Source organism: Copadichromis virginalis, linkage group LG8 (genome assembly GCF_057382275.1).
Source record: "Copadichromis virginalis isolate Kocher_CV1m ecotype Utaka linkage group LG8, C_Virginalis_male_GT1.1, whole genome shotgun sequence".
Classification (NCBI taxonomy): Eukaryota; Metazoa; Chordata; class Actinopteri; order Cichliformes; family Cichlidae; genus Copadichromis; species Copadichromis virginalis.
The window spans coordinates 17,097,636-17,117,223 of record NC_140625.1 but is presented as its reverse complement, the minus strand read 5'-3'; the positions used below and the strand labels follow the sequence as shown (position 1 = coordinate 17,117,223).

The window sequence follows — 19,588 nt, the reverse complement described above, 5'->3', positions numbered from 1 at the left end:
ATCCCTCATTCCTTCATTCCTGCCCTCTTTTGCCCAGATGGCTGTACTGGACCGACTGGGGTGACGCAGCATATATCGGCAGAGCTGGCATGGATGGAACAAATATCAGTGCAATTATCACAACCAAGCTGGAGTGGCCTAATGCTCTAACTATAGACTACACCAACAACAAGATCTTCTTTGCTGATTCCCACCTTAACTTTTTGGAGTGAGTTCATGAAGTATCCCACAGAACGTTTATTCTGTGTTGCACTGAATTATCTAAACATTGATTTCTCTTTATGTTTCTACATGTGAATTAATCACATTGTGTATAAACCTCCCTATTCTGTGCATCTTAGCTTTGCAGACATGGACGGCCAGAATCGGCACCGGGCCATCGCTGGCTCGCTTCCCCATGTATTTGCTGTTTCTCTATTTGAGGACTGGGTCTACTGGACAGACTGGAACACGCATACTGTGGAAAAAGCTCATAAGTACACTGGCGAGGAGCGTACAGTTATGAGCAACAACACCCATCGCCCCTATGACATTCACGTCTACCATCCCTACAGGCAGCCTCGAAGTAAGTATATGACAGCTGTGTGCTATTATATTCCCGGCATCACAATGGACGGCAGAAGATAATTTATATTTAATCGTCTTATTCCCCAGGTGAGAACCCTTGCTCGTCCCATGACCTGACCTGCAGTCATCTGTGTCTGATCGCGCCTGGAGGGCAGCGAGCTACCTGCGAGTGTCCCGATCACTTCATTGGTGTGGCTGTTGGATTTAAGATCCAGTGTGTTGCTGACTGCTCCAGTACCCAGTTCCGCTGTGGGGACAATGAGAAGTCAGTGTGACAGAAAGTCATGATACTTTACTGTACTGCTTATTAACCATCATTAGGGGTAAAAAAATTTTGTACATTTTCTTGTTCTTAGGTGCGTTCCGATATGGTGGAAGTGTGATGGTCAGTCGGACTGTGGTGATGGCTCGGATGAACCTCAGACCTGCCCACCTCGCTACTGTTCAGCTGGCCTGTTCCAGTGTCAAGATGGCAACTGCACCTACCCTGGCTTCCTCTGCGACGGCCACCAAAACTGCCCTGATGGCTCAGATGAGGATGCTGCTCTCTGCAGTATGACAGTTTCCTGAATCCTGAATACGAACTCTAAATAACTCAATCAAATAAAAATTGAACAGAAAAAAATACTTTACGTTTACCAGATTCAAGTTTTTAACTATGATTCTTTTAGGCCTTTATTTTTTCCTTTTTCTCTTTTTTTTTCTTTCTTTCTTTCTGCTGAAAATGAAAGCCTGTTTTCAGGAAGAGGGTTCAATGTTAAACCTGTTTCCTGTCCTCACAGGCGATCACCGCTGCGCTGGAAACCAGTTCCAGTGTAAAAACAAAAGGTGCATTCCTGTGTCCTGGCACTGCGATGGAATAGTTGACTGTACAGATGGCAGCGATGAGGATGCGGAGACTTGCTCCCAGAAGACCTGCAAACCGGGAGAGTTCACGTGTGCAAACGGCCGCTGTGTGCCGTCAATGTATGTGTGCGATGCCCAGGACGACTGTGGTGATGGATCTGATGAGCCGTATGAAGTCTGCAGTGAGTGTTACTGTCACGCGAATTAAATATGTGCCAACCATGATTTCCTTTTCTTTCCCCCATGTCTGTCTGTGATGAGCACAAAAGGAGCAGCTTAATTGATAATAGCCGTGCACTTTGCAGAACCGCACGACTGTTTAATCAAGCAACGACTTATCTGTTTCAGAGATATACAATCGATTCAGACACAGCGCAGGTGTAACCTGGGTGAATTAATGAAGCTGCACGTAGTGTTGATTTTTCTAAATTTAAGTTGCACAGTCAATCCCTCCTCCCCCTCTTCCGTCTGCTTCTAATTACTGTCTGTCTGGCTCTGTCTCAACTCATCCTCCCTCATTATTTCTCACCCTCTTGTCACCTTGCAGACTTTATTTTCGATCTTACTACTAATCTCACCACTTTCCTTCCATCCTTTGCCTGATGTCTCTGTCGCCTTGTCTCCACAGTGGGTCCAGACTACAAGTGCGATGAGGATACAGAGTTCTCCTGCAAGACAAACTACCGCTGTATTCCTCAGTGGGCCCGCTGCGACGGCTCAAACGACTGCATCGACAACAGCGACGAGGAAGGCTGCGGTCAGTGCTCATGTGTCAGCAGACGTGTCGGGGCTGTCAGACCAGCTGCATACTGCACATGTGTCAAAATCTTAAATTAGTTCCTAAAGATCTGATGATATTGTGGTGTACTTTAAAAGTTCAAGCTCTGCAATGCTTGTAGTTTCTAATCCAGAAAAAGAAATCTGAATACCTTTACAGATCATTTGCACCACTCAATCATTAAATAACATATTTATTCGTTTCAGCCTTGGCTGTAGACGACTTTAAAGCTCCGGTTCCAAAGATTAAATAATAATGGGTGTAATGCAGAACAGTAAAAACAAATAGCAAAGATGCATCATCCTATATAGACAGAAATTACACTGTAAGAAGGTGGTCACACACAATTAGTATTTATTAGTGAAAATGTATCAAGCTGTGTTAAAAAGGCTAAAAACCCATGAAGTTAAAGCTACAGTGTATAAGATATCACCACCAGATGTCAGTAGAATGCAGATTGCAGTCTACTGACAATGTCAGGAATAAATAAGCGTCCTTTTATTTATATTTCCATGTCTCAGAGCCCTGACCGCGATGACATCTTGGCCACTATTTGCAAGATTGTGGGGCTTCCACAAACTGGCGCCGACTTCTATGTATTTTTAATGGATTAATTCTAAGTTTATGAAAATGCATCAATCTGTTGGAAGCTGTAATAACACACTGATCAATTTATATTTATGAGTACAACCTTCTTTTATTCTATTAAGTAACCTAAAAATTGACACACTTTACCTTTAAGTCTTTGGTTTCAGCAGGTTAAAAATCTTATTTCCCAAAATGTTCTCATGACCACATGTTCAAACACCTTTTGTGCTGCTGCTTTATAACAGAGGAAGTGACCTGTGACCCTCTGGGAGATTTCCGTTGTGACAATCACCGCTGCATTCCCATCCGCTGGCAGTGCGATGGCTCTAATGACTGTGGCGACAGCTCAGACGAGAGAAACTGCCGTAAGTTTTTCAGTTCAATCTGTTTCAAAAAATGTCTTCTTATTAAAAATGTTTCTTCTGACTGCTTTTTACTCATGTAGTTTGAAGCCTCATATCACAGCGGCCACACATCTCATATTGAACACGTGTGTGTGTGTGTGTCTCTCTAGAGCCAAGGCCGTGCTCTGAAAGTGAGTTTCGATGTGACAACGAGCAGTGCATTCCCGGAAGCTGGACGTGTAACCATGTCAACGACTGTGGGGACAACTCGGACGAGCGAGACTGCGGTGAGCAGACGCCTCCTCCTCATGCTAACTCCTCGGCCTCCTTAAAATTACATCCAGCCGTAAACAAAACACACACGGGCGCAAACACACACATCAACATAACATCTTGGCTCTCTTCCAGAGTTGCAGACATGTCGTCCAGGTTCTTTCCAATGTGACTCGGGTCACTGTATCCCCGCTATTCTGCAGTGCGACAACCGACCCGACTGTCTGGATCTGTCAGATGAGACCAGCTGTCGTAAGTTTACAGCGTGAAAATTAATGGCACTCTGGGCCCCCGCAGTTTTTTTTTTTTTTTTTTTTCTGTTTATATGTGTGTGAGGTAATTATTCAGGCTTTAAGGCTTCAAAAGAATGAAAATGTGGCACAACAGTCTAACAGCAGACAGGGATACAGTTTTTGCTTAAAGCTTAAATGAGGTGAGAAACACAATAAGATGGTTTAAAACTGCATATTAGTTTACCCCAGTAATTAAACCACAGAGTAGCTATACAAGATTTATCCTTTTTTCACATTTGAACACACATTGAATAATTTGGTGTGGTTGAACTTTGCACCTGTAGGGCTCTGGTCATCCAGGAAGTGAGATCAAACCATCAACTGCAGTCATTTCCCTGCATTCTTTCCTTTTCTCTCCAGTCATTTTGTTAACTATTATCCAATAAAGCCATAACATGCTTCCAAATTGATTGTAGACTGAAAACCAGTCTTTGTTATGTGCATCTTGTAATTGCCAATTTTCCCAGATATTAAGATTAAATCCAGAATACCTTAGATAAATTGTAACTGCTATTTGAATATATGAAAGTTGGACAATTATACAAGCATTCCATCCATCAGAACACCCTTTTGGGTGGAGCGTTAAGGTATTCTTTCAGCTAACAGTTTAAAGTCAGAGATATGTCTGTTGATATGTTCCTCCAAGGTAATGTAACCAGGGTGGCTTCATTTGCTGTTGATGAAAGCTGCAAGCCATCCGTGTCTTCACTTTCCACACTTGGATTTATTCCTGTTTGCCCAAAGCGCCTCTGAAATGGTAACAGTGGGAATTCAGAGTAATTGCTGTATCCTTGTCTCTGTAAAATATGTAACCATACACTGAAAGAAAAAAAAGTCCCCTCAGCTCTTCTCGCATCCAGCAATCTCAGATTGTCTGTGATGATTGAAGAAAACTCTCTGCCGCTTGGACCCATCTGTTTTTGCCTCATCACTTGGTTCCCCTATGCTTTCTCTGCATGTCGTCCTTTGATTTCTGGGAACATGTCAGTTTTTGTTCTTCTGGTTGCCATGCAGCAGCAGCAGCAGCAGCAGGGCTGTGGAAGGAAAGTGGTAATAACATATTTGTAGAAAATAGAAAAATCTACCCACCAGCATGTCCAAAGACGGCACAAATCAGAGAAAAGTTACCAGCGATAATTCAAATAACTGTGGCATTAAAAAGAAAGTTAAAAGAAGTGGACCAACTTTGAAAAGGGGCAGCTTTAAGAGAAACAGTGACCAGAATGGTGTGCAGTGCTGGTTGGTTTTATTTCTCCACTGATATATCTCTTTAAGAAAGACAGTTTAAAACACGACCTTGGTAAAGAAAGGAAAATAAATCAACTGATTTTAGTAATAATGTGCAAACTATCTCTCTTATTTTCCCGATCTTTCCAGCTACTCGATACCCTGGAGGCCGTTACTGCCCTGAGCACCAGTTCCAGTGTGCGAACCACATCTGTGTGAACCAAGGCTGGGTGTGTGATGGCATTGATGACTGTGGGGACAGATCTGATGAGCAACTCAACTTATGCTGTGAGAAGCTTGTTATTTATTTTTATGTATATCTATATAGATAGGTAGATAGATGTGTGAGTGTGTATATATATGTGACTTTCTTTTAAATGAAAGTCACACACACACACATAGATATAGACATTGGGCTCAAGTCGCATTTGCTTGTGTTTAACCAGTGAACATCACCTGTGAGATGCCATCTCGGTTCCGCTGTGACAACGGCTACTGTGTCTATGCTGGAGTGCTGTGTAATAAGAAGGACGACTGTGGAGACGGCAGTGATGAGAAAGAAGACCTCTGTATGACTCCCACTCACACATTCCTGCAATCTGCATATTTTAGCATGACTAAAAATTTACATTTAAATGCACAAATCTGATCAGTTATTGGACGTAATTGGACGTAGAGTAATGGAAAAGGACAGCTGAACATTTGGCAATATAGAGGGATAAACATTGATGTTTTGTAGTTGCCCTCTGCATAAACTATGTTTAGTGTACTGTGTAAATATATGGTGCCGTGAAAAAGTATATGTCCCCTTCTCAGTTTTGTGTTTTTGCATATTTTTCACATTTACATCTTACAGACAATCAAATTCATTTTAACGTTAGACCAGCCAGAGGAAGTACAGAATGCAGTTTATACTATCCTGGCCCTTTTCCTGTCTTCCTCCCCAACCCCAGCTGATTATGGCAGATGGTTGCCTCTTCCTGAGCCTGGTTCAGCTGGAGGTTTCTTCTTGTTAAAAGGGAGTTTTTCCGTCCCACTGTACCACAGTGCTTGCTCATAGGGTCACATGATTGTTGGGGTTTTCTCTGTTTTCTTTGTGTTATTTTAGGGTCTTTAGCGTGCAATATGAAGCATCTTCAGACAACTATTATTGTGATTTGGCACAATATAAATAAAACTGAATTGAACTGAAACTCAAGAGTACTGGGGTTATGTAAACACTCCAGCATAAAGAACAAACAACAACAAAAGAATAACGTTTTGGAGTGACCCAGTCAAAGTCCAGACTTAAATCTAAAGAAGCAACTTGAAAAACATATTGCCGCTTATCAGAATTTATCTCTCACTGCCAAGGGAATAATCACTTATTAGGTTTAAAAGAAGGGACAGAAGGTCATTTTTTTTCCCTTAACCATCATTTGAAAATAGCATTTTGTATTTATTGTGTAGTGTTAACATTTTTTTGTGATCTGAAACATGTAAGTGTGACAAATATGCAGAAAAAACAACAAAATAAATCAGAAAGGGGGGAAATACTATATATGTGTGTGTGTGTGTGTGTGTGTGTGTGTGTGTGTGTGTGTGTATATATATATATATCTATATATATATATATAGATATATATATATAGATATATATATTAGGGGTGCAACGATACACAAAATTCACGGTTCGGTTCGGTTCGATACTTTGGTGTCACGGTTCGATATTTTTTCGATACAAAAAAAAATGTTCATGCCTTTTTAATTTGTCATTTATTAAAATTATAAATATATATTTTAACACAAAAGTACAGTTTTTAAATTTAACCCTAACCCTTGTGCGTGTTGTTTTTTAGCTCGTCATATTGCAGCCACAGAAATTCTTTTGTCCATGAAACCATAAAGCTGCACTTTCTTTTTGCCTTATAGTCTGATTTGTCATAACTTCTCCGTTTTGTGGTAAGCTTTTATTTGGCTGTCACGTCTTCACCCTGACCTGTCTTATTTGGCTCAGCAGAACTAAAATATATATCTGTCTGTGAAGGTTCTCAATCATCCAGGTCATCGTAGTGAAATATATATCCTGCCGCACTCACATAAGCTCAGCGATTCTCTGCGCGATCAACCTCTCACATGTTTAAGCTGCGGGAGATTTCACTTGTCATGTTTGCATAGTAAGCTAACAATTAATAAGACTATGTCAGAGGAATTGGTGCACAAATTATCATCACTCACAGATCAGTGCTGTCGCTCTCTATACACAGTTCGCGCGATTGCAAAGTGAAAGCAAAAAAACAAGCGCAAATTCAAACACGATTTCAATATGTCACATATTGACAGTGGCTCACCCAATGACATAATTACCCAGCTACATTTCTGAAAGAATGCAAAAGCATTGACATATATTTTTCCTTCCTACAATAGCCCGACAGGCAGGGGAGAGATAGCCCCGGGACATCGGGCTAGCGATATTGCGAGCCCTGTATCTGATTGAGGAATCACTCATCTTTGGAAAAGAGAGTTTATTACAGAGAAATGTCTCTTTCCAAAATAAAAGCTATACTATCCGCTTCTTCTGGGCTATATTCTCAGCAGCATATTAAACATATCAGGTCTCCATAAGGAGAATCCTGTGCTAACAGCTGTCTAAATGACTCTGCTAAAGTTTGTAGCATGCATGCTTGTTGTTTTTGTCTTTGCACTAGGATGATGTCGGTGTAAATGTGCAGTCATATTCGTTGTGTTCCCACTAGTGCTTTCAGGTTAATCTCGTTGAAATAACCTTAACGCCACAACACGGCAAATCTCCGTTAACGAGCTACCCTATACAGAGGGGCTAGACGGCCAACACGTTAACGAGCTAACTGCGCTAACACACTAGCTCCCACCCATGTAATTGAGCATTGCATGGCACATCCAACATACTGTTTTACTTTAGTCCATGACTCGCTTACCTTCAGGGTCATACGTCACATGAAAACCAAAATAATTCCAAACGCCAGATCTGAATGAGGGTGGGGAGGTCCACTTCTGTCTCGCTAGCTTGCCCTGCGCTCTTCCTTCTGACGATGCTGTCTGTGTTGAGCGCTCAGTGAATCTGCGTTCGACTACTCCGCCTAGGCTGCACTCTCGAGCCTAGGCGGAGTAGTCAAATGCAGATTCACTGAGCGCTCAACACAGACAGCATCGTCAGAAGGAAAGTTGATAAAATAAATTACAAATTTTGTATTGTTCTTTTTTTTTCTCCCCTTTGGTTTTCTTTCTTTCTCTCCCCCTCTTTCTTTCATTCTTTCCCCCTGTCCTATCCCACAGTCATGTCTGTCCCGTTTGCAACTGAAAATAAAATAAATTCATAATTATAATAAAGGTCAATCAAATGGACCAATATGATGATCCACTTAAAATAAATCCTCTTGGCATCTTTCTTGGCCTCAAGACAACAATTCTGATGGCTATAGATCCAAACGGGACACAAAAAAAATAAAATAAAATAAAATATCATTCCTTTTTGTATGTGAACATAATCAGATTGCATATTAGTTTCAGCAAATGCACCTCTTATCATGGGATTGTCAGGCATTAGTCCAAACAACAATGCTAATCCTGAACTTTCCTCTTTAAAGCCAGTCAAATGGGAAATCCCAAAATGACATCAGTGCCTGCACAGGACACAAAGCTGAAACATAACAAGGATAAGGAATAAGTCTGTTGTATGGAATTGTTACACAATCAGCTTAAACATCAATCAGAGCAAATTATTTTGAGAGGAGATTAAATAGTTTGGTTCAGAGCAGAGGTGGACATTGGCTTGCTCATCTAAATCCACTTGTTTGTTGGCAGGAGACAGTAAAGATGTGCAATTCTGTGATACACAAGCATGAGTGAAAGGCGTATATGTGCATCACGAAAGCATGTTTACGCTTTAATCTAGTGGGAGGAGTTGTGTTTGAAAATTTAGAAGTAAAGAGCTTCTAGAAAAAGCTCTGAATTTAATCTTAGATAAGTGGAGGTGACGCTTTCAGAGGTGGGCTGTATACCCACTCAACCATTTCTGAATACTTGTGCTGATGATTCATCTCGACTGTGTCCTTCACAGGCCGCGAGCCCACACTGGCCCCCTGCACACTGGAGGAGTTTAAATGCACCAACGGACACTGCGTGCCCCTGCAATATGTGTGTGACCACAATGACAACTGTGGAGACCGCACAGACGAAATGGGCTGCAGTAAGTGCCACAACAAAAGACTTCTTCAGCTTCCTGGCAGGAGGACAGCATCGTCTTTTCACTTTAACTCAATGGCTGGAATTAAATGTTCCTGGGAAAAAACAGCATGAATCCTTTAGGACGAGTGATGATGGTGTTTTCACGGAGCTTTAATAAAAGATTTACGGTATTTTGGTTCAGGCAGAAAAACGAATCCAAGCATTATATTGACCAAAACAAAAACAAATGTATTGTGCAATCAGTAGGAAATATGGCATGGATCTATGTAAAATATTACATAATTGAGATTATGTGCTCTTCTACAGAAAGAGGAGATATATTCTCATAATCAGAGAGAATTATAGGATAACAGTATTATAACTGTTGTCAAATTAATGAGATTTTTGCACAGCACAAATATAGATAATTACTTCAATATTCTAATGAAATTTGCCACCCAGGACATAATAAAAATCATCTGGTCTTTACTGGGTCCTAAAATAACTTAAACATAACCAGACATGAACATCAACATGACATGGTCTCATTATTTATTTAGCAAAGGTTAAGCTAAAGAAGCAGTAAGAACTAAAGGCCATCATTTAACAGCTTTTAGACCCACTTTTATCAGCAATAGTAATCATTTTCTGTATGAGTTTATTAGTCTTTCACGCCACTGTGGAATTTTGTCCCACTCTTCGTTACAACATTGCTTCCCTTCATTGAGGTTTGTGGGCATTTGTTGATGCACAGCTATCTTAAGGTCCCACCACAGGATGTCAAACTGGCTGGACTTTGGAGTCTTTTCTTTTTCAGCCATTCTGTTGTAGATTTGCTTCATATCATTGTCCTGTTACACAACCCAATTTCAGCCAAGCTTTATCTGTCAGACAGAGGAGTTTGTGGCTCAATGACTGCAACATGCCCAGGTTGTGTGGCTGCAAAATGAGCCCAGATCATGACCTCTCCACCACCGTGTTTAACAGCTGATATGCTGTGTTTGTTTGTCCATGGAAAAACATCTTGTATGTCAAAAGGACATTGTTCCTGAAATCTTGTAGTTTATTCAGTTGTAACTTTGCAAACTTGCAATGTCCTTTTTGTAGAGGAGACTGTTTTTCGGGCACTTCCATAGAAGACATACTTGTTCAGTCTGTTTCTAATTGTGCTGTCATGAACTTTAACATTTAACGTGTTAACTGAGGCCTGGAAAGTCTGAGAGGAACCTCTTGGGTTCTTTTGTAGTTTCTCTGAGCACTGCAAAGTCTGACCTTGGGGTGAATTTCCTAGGATGTCACCCTTTTAAAACACTGGCAACTGTTTAGCTCTTTTAGTGCTTTTTTTAGATTGACGGGCAGCAGCAGTTCCTACTCTGAGCTGATGTCTTTCTTCCTAGCAGTGCTCCCAGCCAGTAAACTGTAAAAACATCTGCTTCTATCGAGGTGCTTACACATATGTTCAGTGATGGTGAATACATTTAACCAGATTACTGGGTTATATCTGAATTAATCTGCCTGTGTAAACTAAGCCTATAAGTAGCTCTTGCGTGTGGCTCAAAAGCTGTTTTTTGCACGTTGTCTGTCCTCCAGATTTTGGCCTCGATCGCAACTGTGACGAGAATCTGTGCCAGCATGAGTGCACGAACCTCAATGGCACAGGCTTCATCTGCTCCTGCAGGCCCGGATACACAGTGGACCCAGACAGCACCTACGCCTGCCTGGGTACACACACTCATACATACATGTTTATGATAAATATACATGTCTAGTTAAATATCTGTTGGGTAAAACTCACACTCCTTCTGATCCTGGCTGGTGATTTTTTTCAGACATCAATGAGTGCGAGGTGTACAGCACCTGTCCTCAGGTCTGTAAGAACACCAAAGGCAGCTACGACTGTGAGTGTGCCCCCGGCTACAGGAAAGTGGGCAATGGCAAAATGTGCGAGGCTGTGGGTAAGAAACCGCTGGGTTTTCTTTGGAGCTGAGAAGACTTCACAGCTACTGAAATATATTTTTGGCCTCATTACAGTCTTCTTTCTCATCTAAGTGTGAAAAACAGATTCATCAATGATTTAATGGTGGGTCTAGTTAGCAGGCATGCCTTTTCTCTTGCTAGATTTGAAACAGCAAGAATGCTGTTGTAAGTAATAACTGTTGTTTCTATTGCTGTTAAAAACTACCTACATCATTTATACATTTCATATATTTTACAATGTATATTTTATAAAAAGACAAGTAGATGCAGGCCATACTGATTATTTTATTGGTGGAGAGACTCTTAGAAACTCTTAAAGACCTCAGAGACCAGCCTGTGCACCTTAATGAAATGTCTTTAAACAATAAGAATACACTTTTGATTGGTTTTTATATTTTTCAGTGACAAAAACATGTAAACATGTATGTGTGTGTCCAACAGGAGCAGCTCCCATGCTGCTTCTACCGGAGAACATTCGTATCCGGAGGTTCAACCTGCAGACAGAGGGCTACCATGACTTCATCGAAGAACAGGAGCACATCATGGCTCTGGACTACGACTGGGACCACAACAACACAGGATTCAGTAAGATATCCATTGATTAACATCAGTGCTGTGTGATACTATCGATCTGATACCAAGTAAATAAAGTGCCAGTATTGATGATATCAATACTTTTGACCTATAAAGACAACTTGTGTTGGTATTCAGGTCAGTATTAGCATTGGTATCGATAGTTTGACCATAATTAAGACTACCTACTATAAAAACCACATAGTACACCTGGGTGCACACAAATTACACCAACAACAAATGTGTTTTGTCAGGTATGGTGTATTTCACTGTTGCTGGTAAAGACGCTATGCCAGGCGCCATAAAGAGAGCATACATACCATCAGTGGACGATGGCAGTAATAACATTGGTGCTGCTGTTGATCTCGGCGTCAAATACATCACCAGCCCAGACGGCATCGCTGTGGATTGGGTCGCCAGGTGAGTTTACCTGATTACAGTAGTTCAGTGCTCTAATGCCTTAATCCTAATCCAAATTTATTAAAATATATTTTATTTACATTAAAGTTTTAGGGGGTTTGCCCATAAAGCACCAGAATGTTTTTCAGCTCTCTGATAATTTTGTTCCTTTTTTAAGAAACCTTTACTGGGCAGACTCCAAGCTGCAGAGGTTAGAAGTGGCCTTCTTGGATGGACGCTACAGGAAGCACCTTGTCAAGACTGACCTGGGTCACCCATCTGCTGTGGCTGTGAACCCACGACTGGGGTAAGATTGCACCTGTGTTTAGATTTTCTAAACACAGGCACACAGTCTGTTAATTTATATATCAAGCACAAAAACATAAGAGAGGAGCTCCCAGAAACACACATGAGTCAGTGCATATACAACAGAGTCACATAAAATCACAGAGTTCTCACCTCTTACACGCTAAATAACGACAGTATCTTTTATGCCAGAACCCAGTTTGCACTGGCCCATATTAGATGTTATTAGCGATTCAATGATATACCTTCAAGAGCAACATATGAAGACTGTACAAATATGAAACATCACAGGACTTCTGTGTTTGCCAAGATGACTGTGATTTTGTATTTGTGGACATAAGCAGAGATATCAGCTGAACATGCCGAGGTGGAGGGTCAACTTAGCATAGGGGGACTGGTTAGAAACCCTGCATCAGTATCAGTGTTGGCCAAGATTTTCAAAATACTTGTAGTTTCAGAATTTGTAGCTGTCCTGGGAAATCTCAATGAAACGGTCTTAATGAGCCGTTATTTCATGTCCGTCATGTTGCTGCAGAATGCTGTACTGGGCAGATCGTGGGACCACAGCCAAAATTGAGTGTTCCTGGCTTGATGGTCAGGAGAGAAAAGTTCTTGTGTCTGATGGTCTTGGGTGGCCCACTGGCTTGTCAGTCGACTTCACCAACAATGACAGAATCTACTGGTCAGACTCCAAGGAGAGCCGCATAGAGTCTATTCTGCCATCAGGAGAGCAGCGTAAAACGGCCGTGTACATAGGTGATCCTAATTTCCTAATCCATCGTTCATATTCCAAATGGTTGCTGTTACTGGAGCTGAGTAAAACTATTCAAACATTTCTGCATCTCTCCCAGATGTAAGGAACCCCTTCAGTGTGAGTGTATTCGAAGACCATGTTTACTGGAGCACTCAGGAAAAGGGCGAGGTGTTTCGACAGGACAAGTTTGGCCAGGGTGACAAGATCAAGCTGCTGACTGCTGGACCCTGGCTCACCCAGGTCTCTGTGTACCAGCAGCAGAGATACAACACCATAGCCAGTAAGCTGCACACTCTCTCACATGTCCACAAATTGTGCATGCAGGGTTTGTTTGTTTACAGTGTGCAAAGCCTCTTCATTTGTATCCATTTTATTTCTGTGTGATATTACGTTAATAGTCCATTAAACGTCGTGAACATTGAGTGCTTTGACCCAGAAGAGCTCTTTTATGTTTTTTTGTGTGTTCAGCATTAGCAGTAATGTGCAGGAAAGTGGAAGAAGGCAACCATGAATAACAGAGGAACACATTATTATTCTATTAGCCACAACTGTAAAGAGAGGAGATTGCCTGGACAATGATGGTGATGATGATGAAACATGAAATATATGTTATTTATTTGTTTTTGCAGTGAAGAATCCATGCAAGGGAACCTGCAGCCACCTGTGTTTGCTCCGACCGGGAGGGTACAGCTGTGCCTGCCCCGAGGGCACCAGCTTCATCCCAGGCAGTAAAACTGAATGTGATGCAGGTGAGAAGAGGAGTTTTTTTTAAATTTCCTCTGTCCTTTTTAATAAAATAGTAGGCATCATGTCTTAGCTGGGAGTGCCAGCAGCTCAAGAGACAGATCATCTGTCAGTCGGAAGGTTGGCGGTAAGACTCCTGCCTTTTTTTGTCGAAGTATCATAGGGCAAGGCACTGAGTCCTGAGTTAAAAGTTCTTAGGCATAGGAAAAAGAACTTGTGTGATTGGATGACTGAGTTCTTAGACTGCTCAAATTAAGTAGAAAAGGATTAGAAGTATTAATGCATCAATTCATCATCAGTTGTTTGTTTTTTTTATTCTGTGATCTTTCCTGCAGCAATATTGACAACCTTTTATCACTTTCACTGTTATCTACACAGCATCAAATTAACACAGAGTTCAGTGAAGCTGGTGGGACTAAATAGAATAGATTAAATAGATTTAGTAAACATGTGTACTGTCATAAAATCAAGGGCAGTGTTAACTCAGGCAGGCTGTGAAGTCGAGCTCAACCTCATTCGCAGCAGATCAGCCAATTTCTGCTGGGGTTCACATCAGCTGGTAGCTAATAGTGAGGATAATATTATTTCACCATATTGATGTGACATTTTTACTGTAAATGTATTCAGACTTTTATTTTGTGACATTACTGTAACACGTCCTTCCGCAGCATGTCTTTTATCCTGTCTTCCTTCTCACTTCCTGTTAAAAGGGAGTTTTTCCTTCCCACCGTTGCCAAAGTGCTTGCTCATAGGAGGTCGTATCCTTGTTGGGTTTTCTTTGTATGTATTATTGTAGAGTCCACCTTACAATATAAAGAGCCTTGATGTGAGTGTTGTTGTGATTCAGCACTGTATAAATAAATTTGATTTGAATTGAATTTTTATATTAGTGTTACATGAACTGAAATTTTGAGCAGGTGTGAGAGACCAACAGTAAATGGGAGAAAGGATAAAGGCCACTGTTCTGCCTGGTTCTGCTTGTAGTTTCTTCCCACTGTCACCAAGTGTTTGCTTAGAAGGGATTGTGGCTTGGGGCTTCTTTCTAATATTGTAGTCTTTACCTTACAATATAAAGCACCTTGAAGGGCCTGTTTTTTGAATTAGTGTTACATAAATAACTAAATAAAGTGACTAAATTAAGCTACACCGTATCATCAGTACTGATGTCTCAGTAATGATTGTTTTCCTGCCATAGCACAGTAAAAACCTCTCAATATTATGATTGTTCAGGGTTTGATCCACCACCCACCATGCCGCCTCCCTGCCAGTGTCAAAACGGAGGCACCTGCTACTTTGATGACAACAAGGCTCTCTGCATGTAAGATTGTCTTTCCTTTTTTTTTTCCCTGCCAGCTGTCAAAATAAAACATTGGATTAAATTGCTGTGTTAATGCTGGTGTTAATGTAATGTCAGTGAGATAAAGTTAAACCATTGGCAGTGTTGGAACTGTTATGTTAGTGGTTTGCTTTTTGTACAGATGTCCTTCAGAATGGAAAGGAGATTTCTGCGAGATAAGCGTGTTCCATGTGATTGCATCATCAGGTATGTTCGATTTTAATTAAAGAAAAATAAGATAATAACAAAATAAAAATGTCCTTCTAATTCTAACGAGCTTCTTCATACGTCACTTCTTGCCTGCTTGCCTGCCTCTGTCCCTCCCTGGCAGTTGGAATAGCCATCGGGGTAACGGTGGCGGTTGTGGCTCTGCTGGTTGCTCTGGTCTATGCTGCCAAGAAGAAGTCGAATCTGGCCGAGAGTTTGCGGAACAACTTGCCAAGCATGCCCAAAATGCCCAGTATGCCATCAATGGCTAATTTTCCAAACTTCAGGTAAGATCGGAAAAGTCAGAAATTAATGAAGTGTAACATTCAAACACTAAAACTGGTTTTGTGTTCAGGAATGAAAGTAAAAAAAAACCTCTAATCTGACAAAAATAATAATATGGTTTATAATTTTTTTCTGCTTTTTGGTGGGGAGAAACAATACAATTGAAAATTCACAGATAAAAACAAAACCTATTTTAGTATCATTTTAATCAGAACTTGTGCATACTGTTGGATTAACTGTTACAAAAACATTAAAAAAAATATTTGGTAATTACCGGTACTGTTAATTTTGAGCACCAGTTCCACAAACCTTACACTGCGTGATGGTCTAACAACAAAGAAGAAATTCATAAGTAAACTTAAAATCAAATGGGAAAGTAAATAAACAGTAAAATCACAACAATGATAAATACGCACTTTTTTTTTACAAAATTTTATTACAAATATTAAAATAATAAGAATAAGAATTCATATTTCATTTTGATATATTTTAACATTTTTATTCAATATTCAATAGCACTCTGAATAAAAATGAATATAAAAGCAGATCCATTCATTGTATTTAAAGGTTGTTGACAGAGCATTATCAGAATATGCTAGTATGATATTTACATCCAAATAATAATACTTTGCAGGAATGGTTCAACCCAAAATGGCATGAAAAGAGAAGACAATGAAGGCCTGCAGAATGGAGAGGCGGTCAGTAGCAAAACAAAATATATTCGTTAACTGTTTAAAAATGCTTTGTGAGATTTAATACAGATTATACTTTCTTATCCTGTCTATGGTGATCCATAACGCTAATGTGTGCTGTGTGATGTCAGGTCCCCTGTACGTCCGTATTCACGGTGGAGACATCAGGGAAGAATTTTGAGAACCCAGCGTATGAAGGTGGAGAACCGCTACCCTCCAACAACTTGCCTAAAGCCACCTCCGCTCCTATGGCAACAAATGAGGTGAGTAAACAACAACACTGCTCTCCTGTGGACTTTGATTCCTCTCTATTCCTTTTTATTTCATGTCTGCGTCTAACAATTCCCCTATGAATTATGCTCTTGTGCTCAGACTTTGTGTATAAATTACATTTCAAGGCTTTAATATAAACGTAGTGCAAATCTTGTATGTGCTGTTTATTGTGTTACGTAACTGCATGAAAAAAGTAAAGTACCTTTCCTCAGCATCATATTCTTGTATTAAAACACTGCTCTGTGATCTGGTGGGTTTTATATTTTGATGAGCTCTGTCTCATGACCCTATTTTTTTCCTCCCTCAGGAGTTTGTTGAGAATCCCTTATATGGGAAAGAGGCTCAAGCTGTGATTGAACGCATAGGAAGTGATTCCAAGCCTGAAGTTTCCATCGAGGTTGCCATCACATTCATCACAAATCTTCGCAGATTAGTTTCATTTGAGCGAGTCGTAACACATTGAACCCTTACAAAAATTGCTTTCAAATCTCGCTCTGATAGTCTTATTTGTTTTATTGTGTGGTGATCATTTATTTGTTTATTTAAATCTCTAAACTTCTTCTACTTCTTGCATTTTTAGGAGGATTTTGGGATCCCAGCATATGGCTCTGGCGTACCAGCTGTTTCGAGCACGCAGGTATCCACAAAGACAGATGTCAGAATAGTATTCAAGCATTAGAAGCTGAAAGCAAATAATGACGGGATCTGAATCTGCAATCATCTGCATACACATGGGCCTGCTTTTTAAAAAAAAATCCTTTGCATATGTTTCAGCCAAATGGAGATGAGAGTTCTGCATCTTTCCAAAACCCTGCATACACGGTGAGCACAGGATGCACAAAGGGTGAATGTGGGCATTTTAGCTTTTATTTGATGGGACAGTTGAGAGAGATTAGACAGGATAGCACACAAACCCAGGACACTGCATCACCTTTAGTACTTAGTGGGAGCTATAATACTGTAATGGAAAACCAGTCGATCCAAGTCAACTTGATCCGAGTAGGTACTAATGGTAAACGGGCTTTAGTGAGCTGTATGTTTATGCTTCAAGTAAAAAGCTGCAGTCTAAATGACAGACATTACGGGTTGTTTTTTTTTTTGTTGCTGTTGTTTCTGTGATTAAAAATTGTGATTAAAAATTTGGGTACTTGAAATGTAATTTCTCCATTTAAAATAATCATTTTGATCTTCCAGGAGGACCCGTAACACATTACCGATTCTGAGACTAGACTGGACCTTGTTTCAGGACTAAAACCCTCACTTTCTTCTGTAAAACAGCGGCACCGTTTCAACAAACTCAACAAATCAGAGAAAGTCAAAAACTAACCGGCTTTAAATTCATGGTAGCTATTTGTGTAAAAAAATAAATAAATAAAAAAGCACTATTATAAACATGATTTAATATAACTGATAAGAAACTTGTTCAATGATTTTTAAGAAACTCAGTAAAAACTTATATTATATTAATAATTAAAAGTTTGTATTTCTTTTTGTAAATTGTGAGAAAGTTATGTAATAAAACTGCCATTATCATCAGTGTGTGTTTTCAGTACTCGCTCCATTCTGGATGCACAGTATGCTTTTCTCTGGCAATTATATCACAGGAGGATCCCGCTGGTGTTATCCGCTCCCTCATCTCCAACAGAACTCCGTTTCCCAGCTACTGTATCTGGCCCAGTGAACCAGGATGAAACGCTTTGTCATCTCTTTAATCAAAGAGACAGTTTTGAGAGTGATGACAGAGCAACTGTGATAACTCTGCTCGTCTTCTGCCCCACTGTCATGAGTGTCTGAACACATCAAGGTCTATGAGCTTGCAACAACTAGGCCGGCCACATGAGCACTGGGACAAAAGAAAAGTGAAAGAGAGGGGAAAACAAGTGGGCAGAAAGAGTGGAGAACAGAGAAAGCAAAATGGGGAGGTACGAACAGAGAGCTGTGACCAGTGTGTTTGTGATGATTCACAATCCCTGTTTTCATAATACTGATTCCCCACAAGGCATCTGCCAGAGTCAGCCAAAGTGTGTAGTCTGTACTGCTCAGTGAGAGATGGAGGCACAGAGGGAGGGGATGAATAGCTATGGATGGAGGGGCAAACCAAAGGGGCATGCAGCTAACAGCATGTGTGCAAACAGTGCTGCCTTCATGGGCTGTCAGAAATAATAAACCCACTTGTGGTAAATAGCAAGAAAGAAGTTGGTGTGTAAAATTGAAACAAAAACCATTTAAAAGGGAGTTTGTTGATTTTATCTGTTTTTCCTGTTGGACTGAGGTGAAAAAATATATATATATATATATATATATATATATATATATATATATATATATATATATATATATAGCTGGCATATGTATATATACATATGTATATCTATGTATATATATATACACATATCTATATATATATACATATCTATATATATATATATATATATATATATATATATATATATATACACACATACATATATATATACACATACATATATATATATATGCCAGCTTTTTTACACTGGCATGATTCATAGTTCTGTGTTAAGTGTCTTAACAAATAACAAAAATATCCCTCTGAGAATGGTCGAGTACAAGAACTAGACTGAAAATTAGTGAAAAAAGCAATTAATGTCAAAAGAAAACCTTTGAAAAAATATTTGAAAAGCCTGGAGAACTAATACTCAAGACCACTTTAAACACACACACACACACACACACACACACACACACACACACACACACACACACACACACAATAAAGAATAAAGTCTGGCTACATTAATGATCACAGACCTCAGATTTATTGATCAGAGTGGCTTAGGGCGCGTACAGGTGGGTGAATCCCCTCATAGACACGTCAAATTAGTAGCTCAGCGTTTGAGTCTTTGCGAATAGCGGTGGAGTTTAGCGTTTACCAGGATCACCTGAAGGCAGCAGAGAGAGAGAG

The 19,588-nt window shown here is 40.1% G+C and overlaps 1 protein-coding gene across 1 annotated transcript in view; it reads left to right on the top strand.

Annotated features, from left to right (window-relative positions):
* Positions 1–18,180, top strand: part of lrp2b (low density lipoprotein receptor-related protein 2b) — a 42,997-nt gene extending 24,817 nt beyond the window's left edge. The window contains exons 53-81 of the mRNA XM_085466263.1: positions 38–208; positions 342–565; positions 655–832; positions 924–1,120; positions 1,350–1,595; positions 2,042–2,170; positions 3,025–3,144; positions 3,294–3,410; positions 3,532–3,648; positions 5,067–5,204; positions 5,363–5,485; positions 8,995–9,123; positions 10,692–10,823; positions 10,931–11,056; positions 11,520–11,663; positions 11,906–12,071; positions 12,229–12,357; positions 12,892–13,112; positions 13,208–13,390; positions 13,740–13,859; positions 15,085–15,172; positions 15,333–15,397; positions 15,522–15,684; positions 16,317–16,380; positions 16,506–16,637; positions 16,955–17,044; positions 17,228–17,284; positions 17,422–17,469; positions 17,842–18,180. Coding sequence (XP_085322389.1) covers positions 38–208; positions 342–565; positions 655–832; positions 924–1,120; positions 1,350–1,595; positions 2,042–2,170; positions 3,025–3,144; positions 3,294–3,410; positions 3,532–3,648; positions 5,067–5,204; positions 5,363–5,485; positions 8,995–9,123; positions 10,692–10,823; positions 10,931–11,056; positions 11,520–11,663; positions 11,906–12,071; positions 12,229–12,357; positions 12,892–13,112; positions 13,208–13,390; positions 13,740–13,859; positions 15,085–15,172; positions 15,333–15,397; positions 15,522–15,684; positions 16,317–16,380; positions 16,506–16,637; positions 16,955–17,044; positions 17,228–17,284; positions 17,422–17,469; positions 17,842–17,853 — 3,829 coding nt within the window. The 3' untranslated portion in view covers positions 17,854–18,180. The remainder of the gene's footprint in view (positions 1–37; positions 209–341; positions 566–654; positions 833–923; positions 1,121–1,349; positions 1,596–2,041; positions 2,171–3,024; positions 3,145–3,293; positions 3,411–3,531; positions 3,649–5,066; positions 5,205–5,362; positions 5,486–8,994; positions 9,124–10,691; positions 10,824–10,930; positions 11,057–11,519; positions 11,664–11,905; positions 12,072–12,228; positions 12,358–12,891; positions 13,113–13,207; positions 13,391–13,739; positions 13,860–15,084; positions 15,173–15,332; positions 15,398–15,521; positions 15,685–16,316; positions 16,381–16,505; positions 16,638–16,954; positions 17,045–17,227; positions 17,285–17,421; positions 17,470–17,841) is intronic.
* The last annotated feature ends 1,408 nt before the right edge of the window (positions 18,181–19,588 follow it).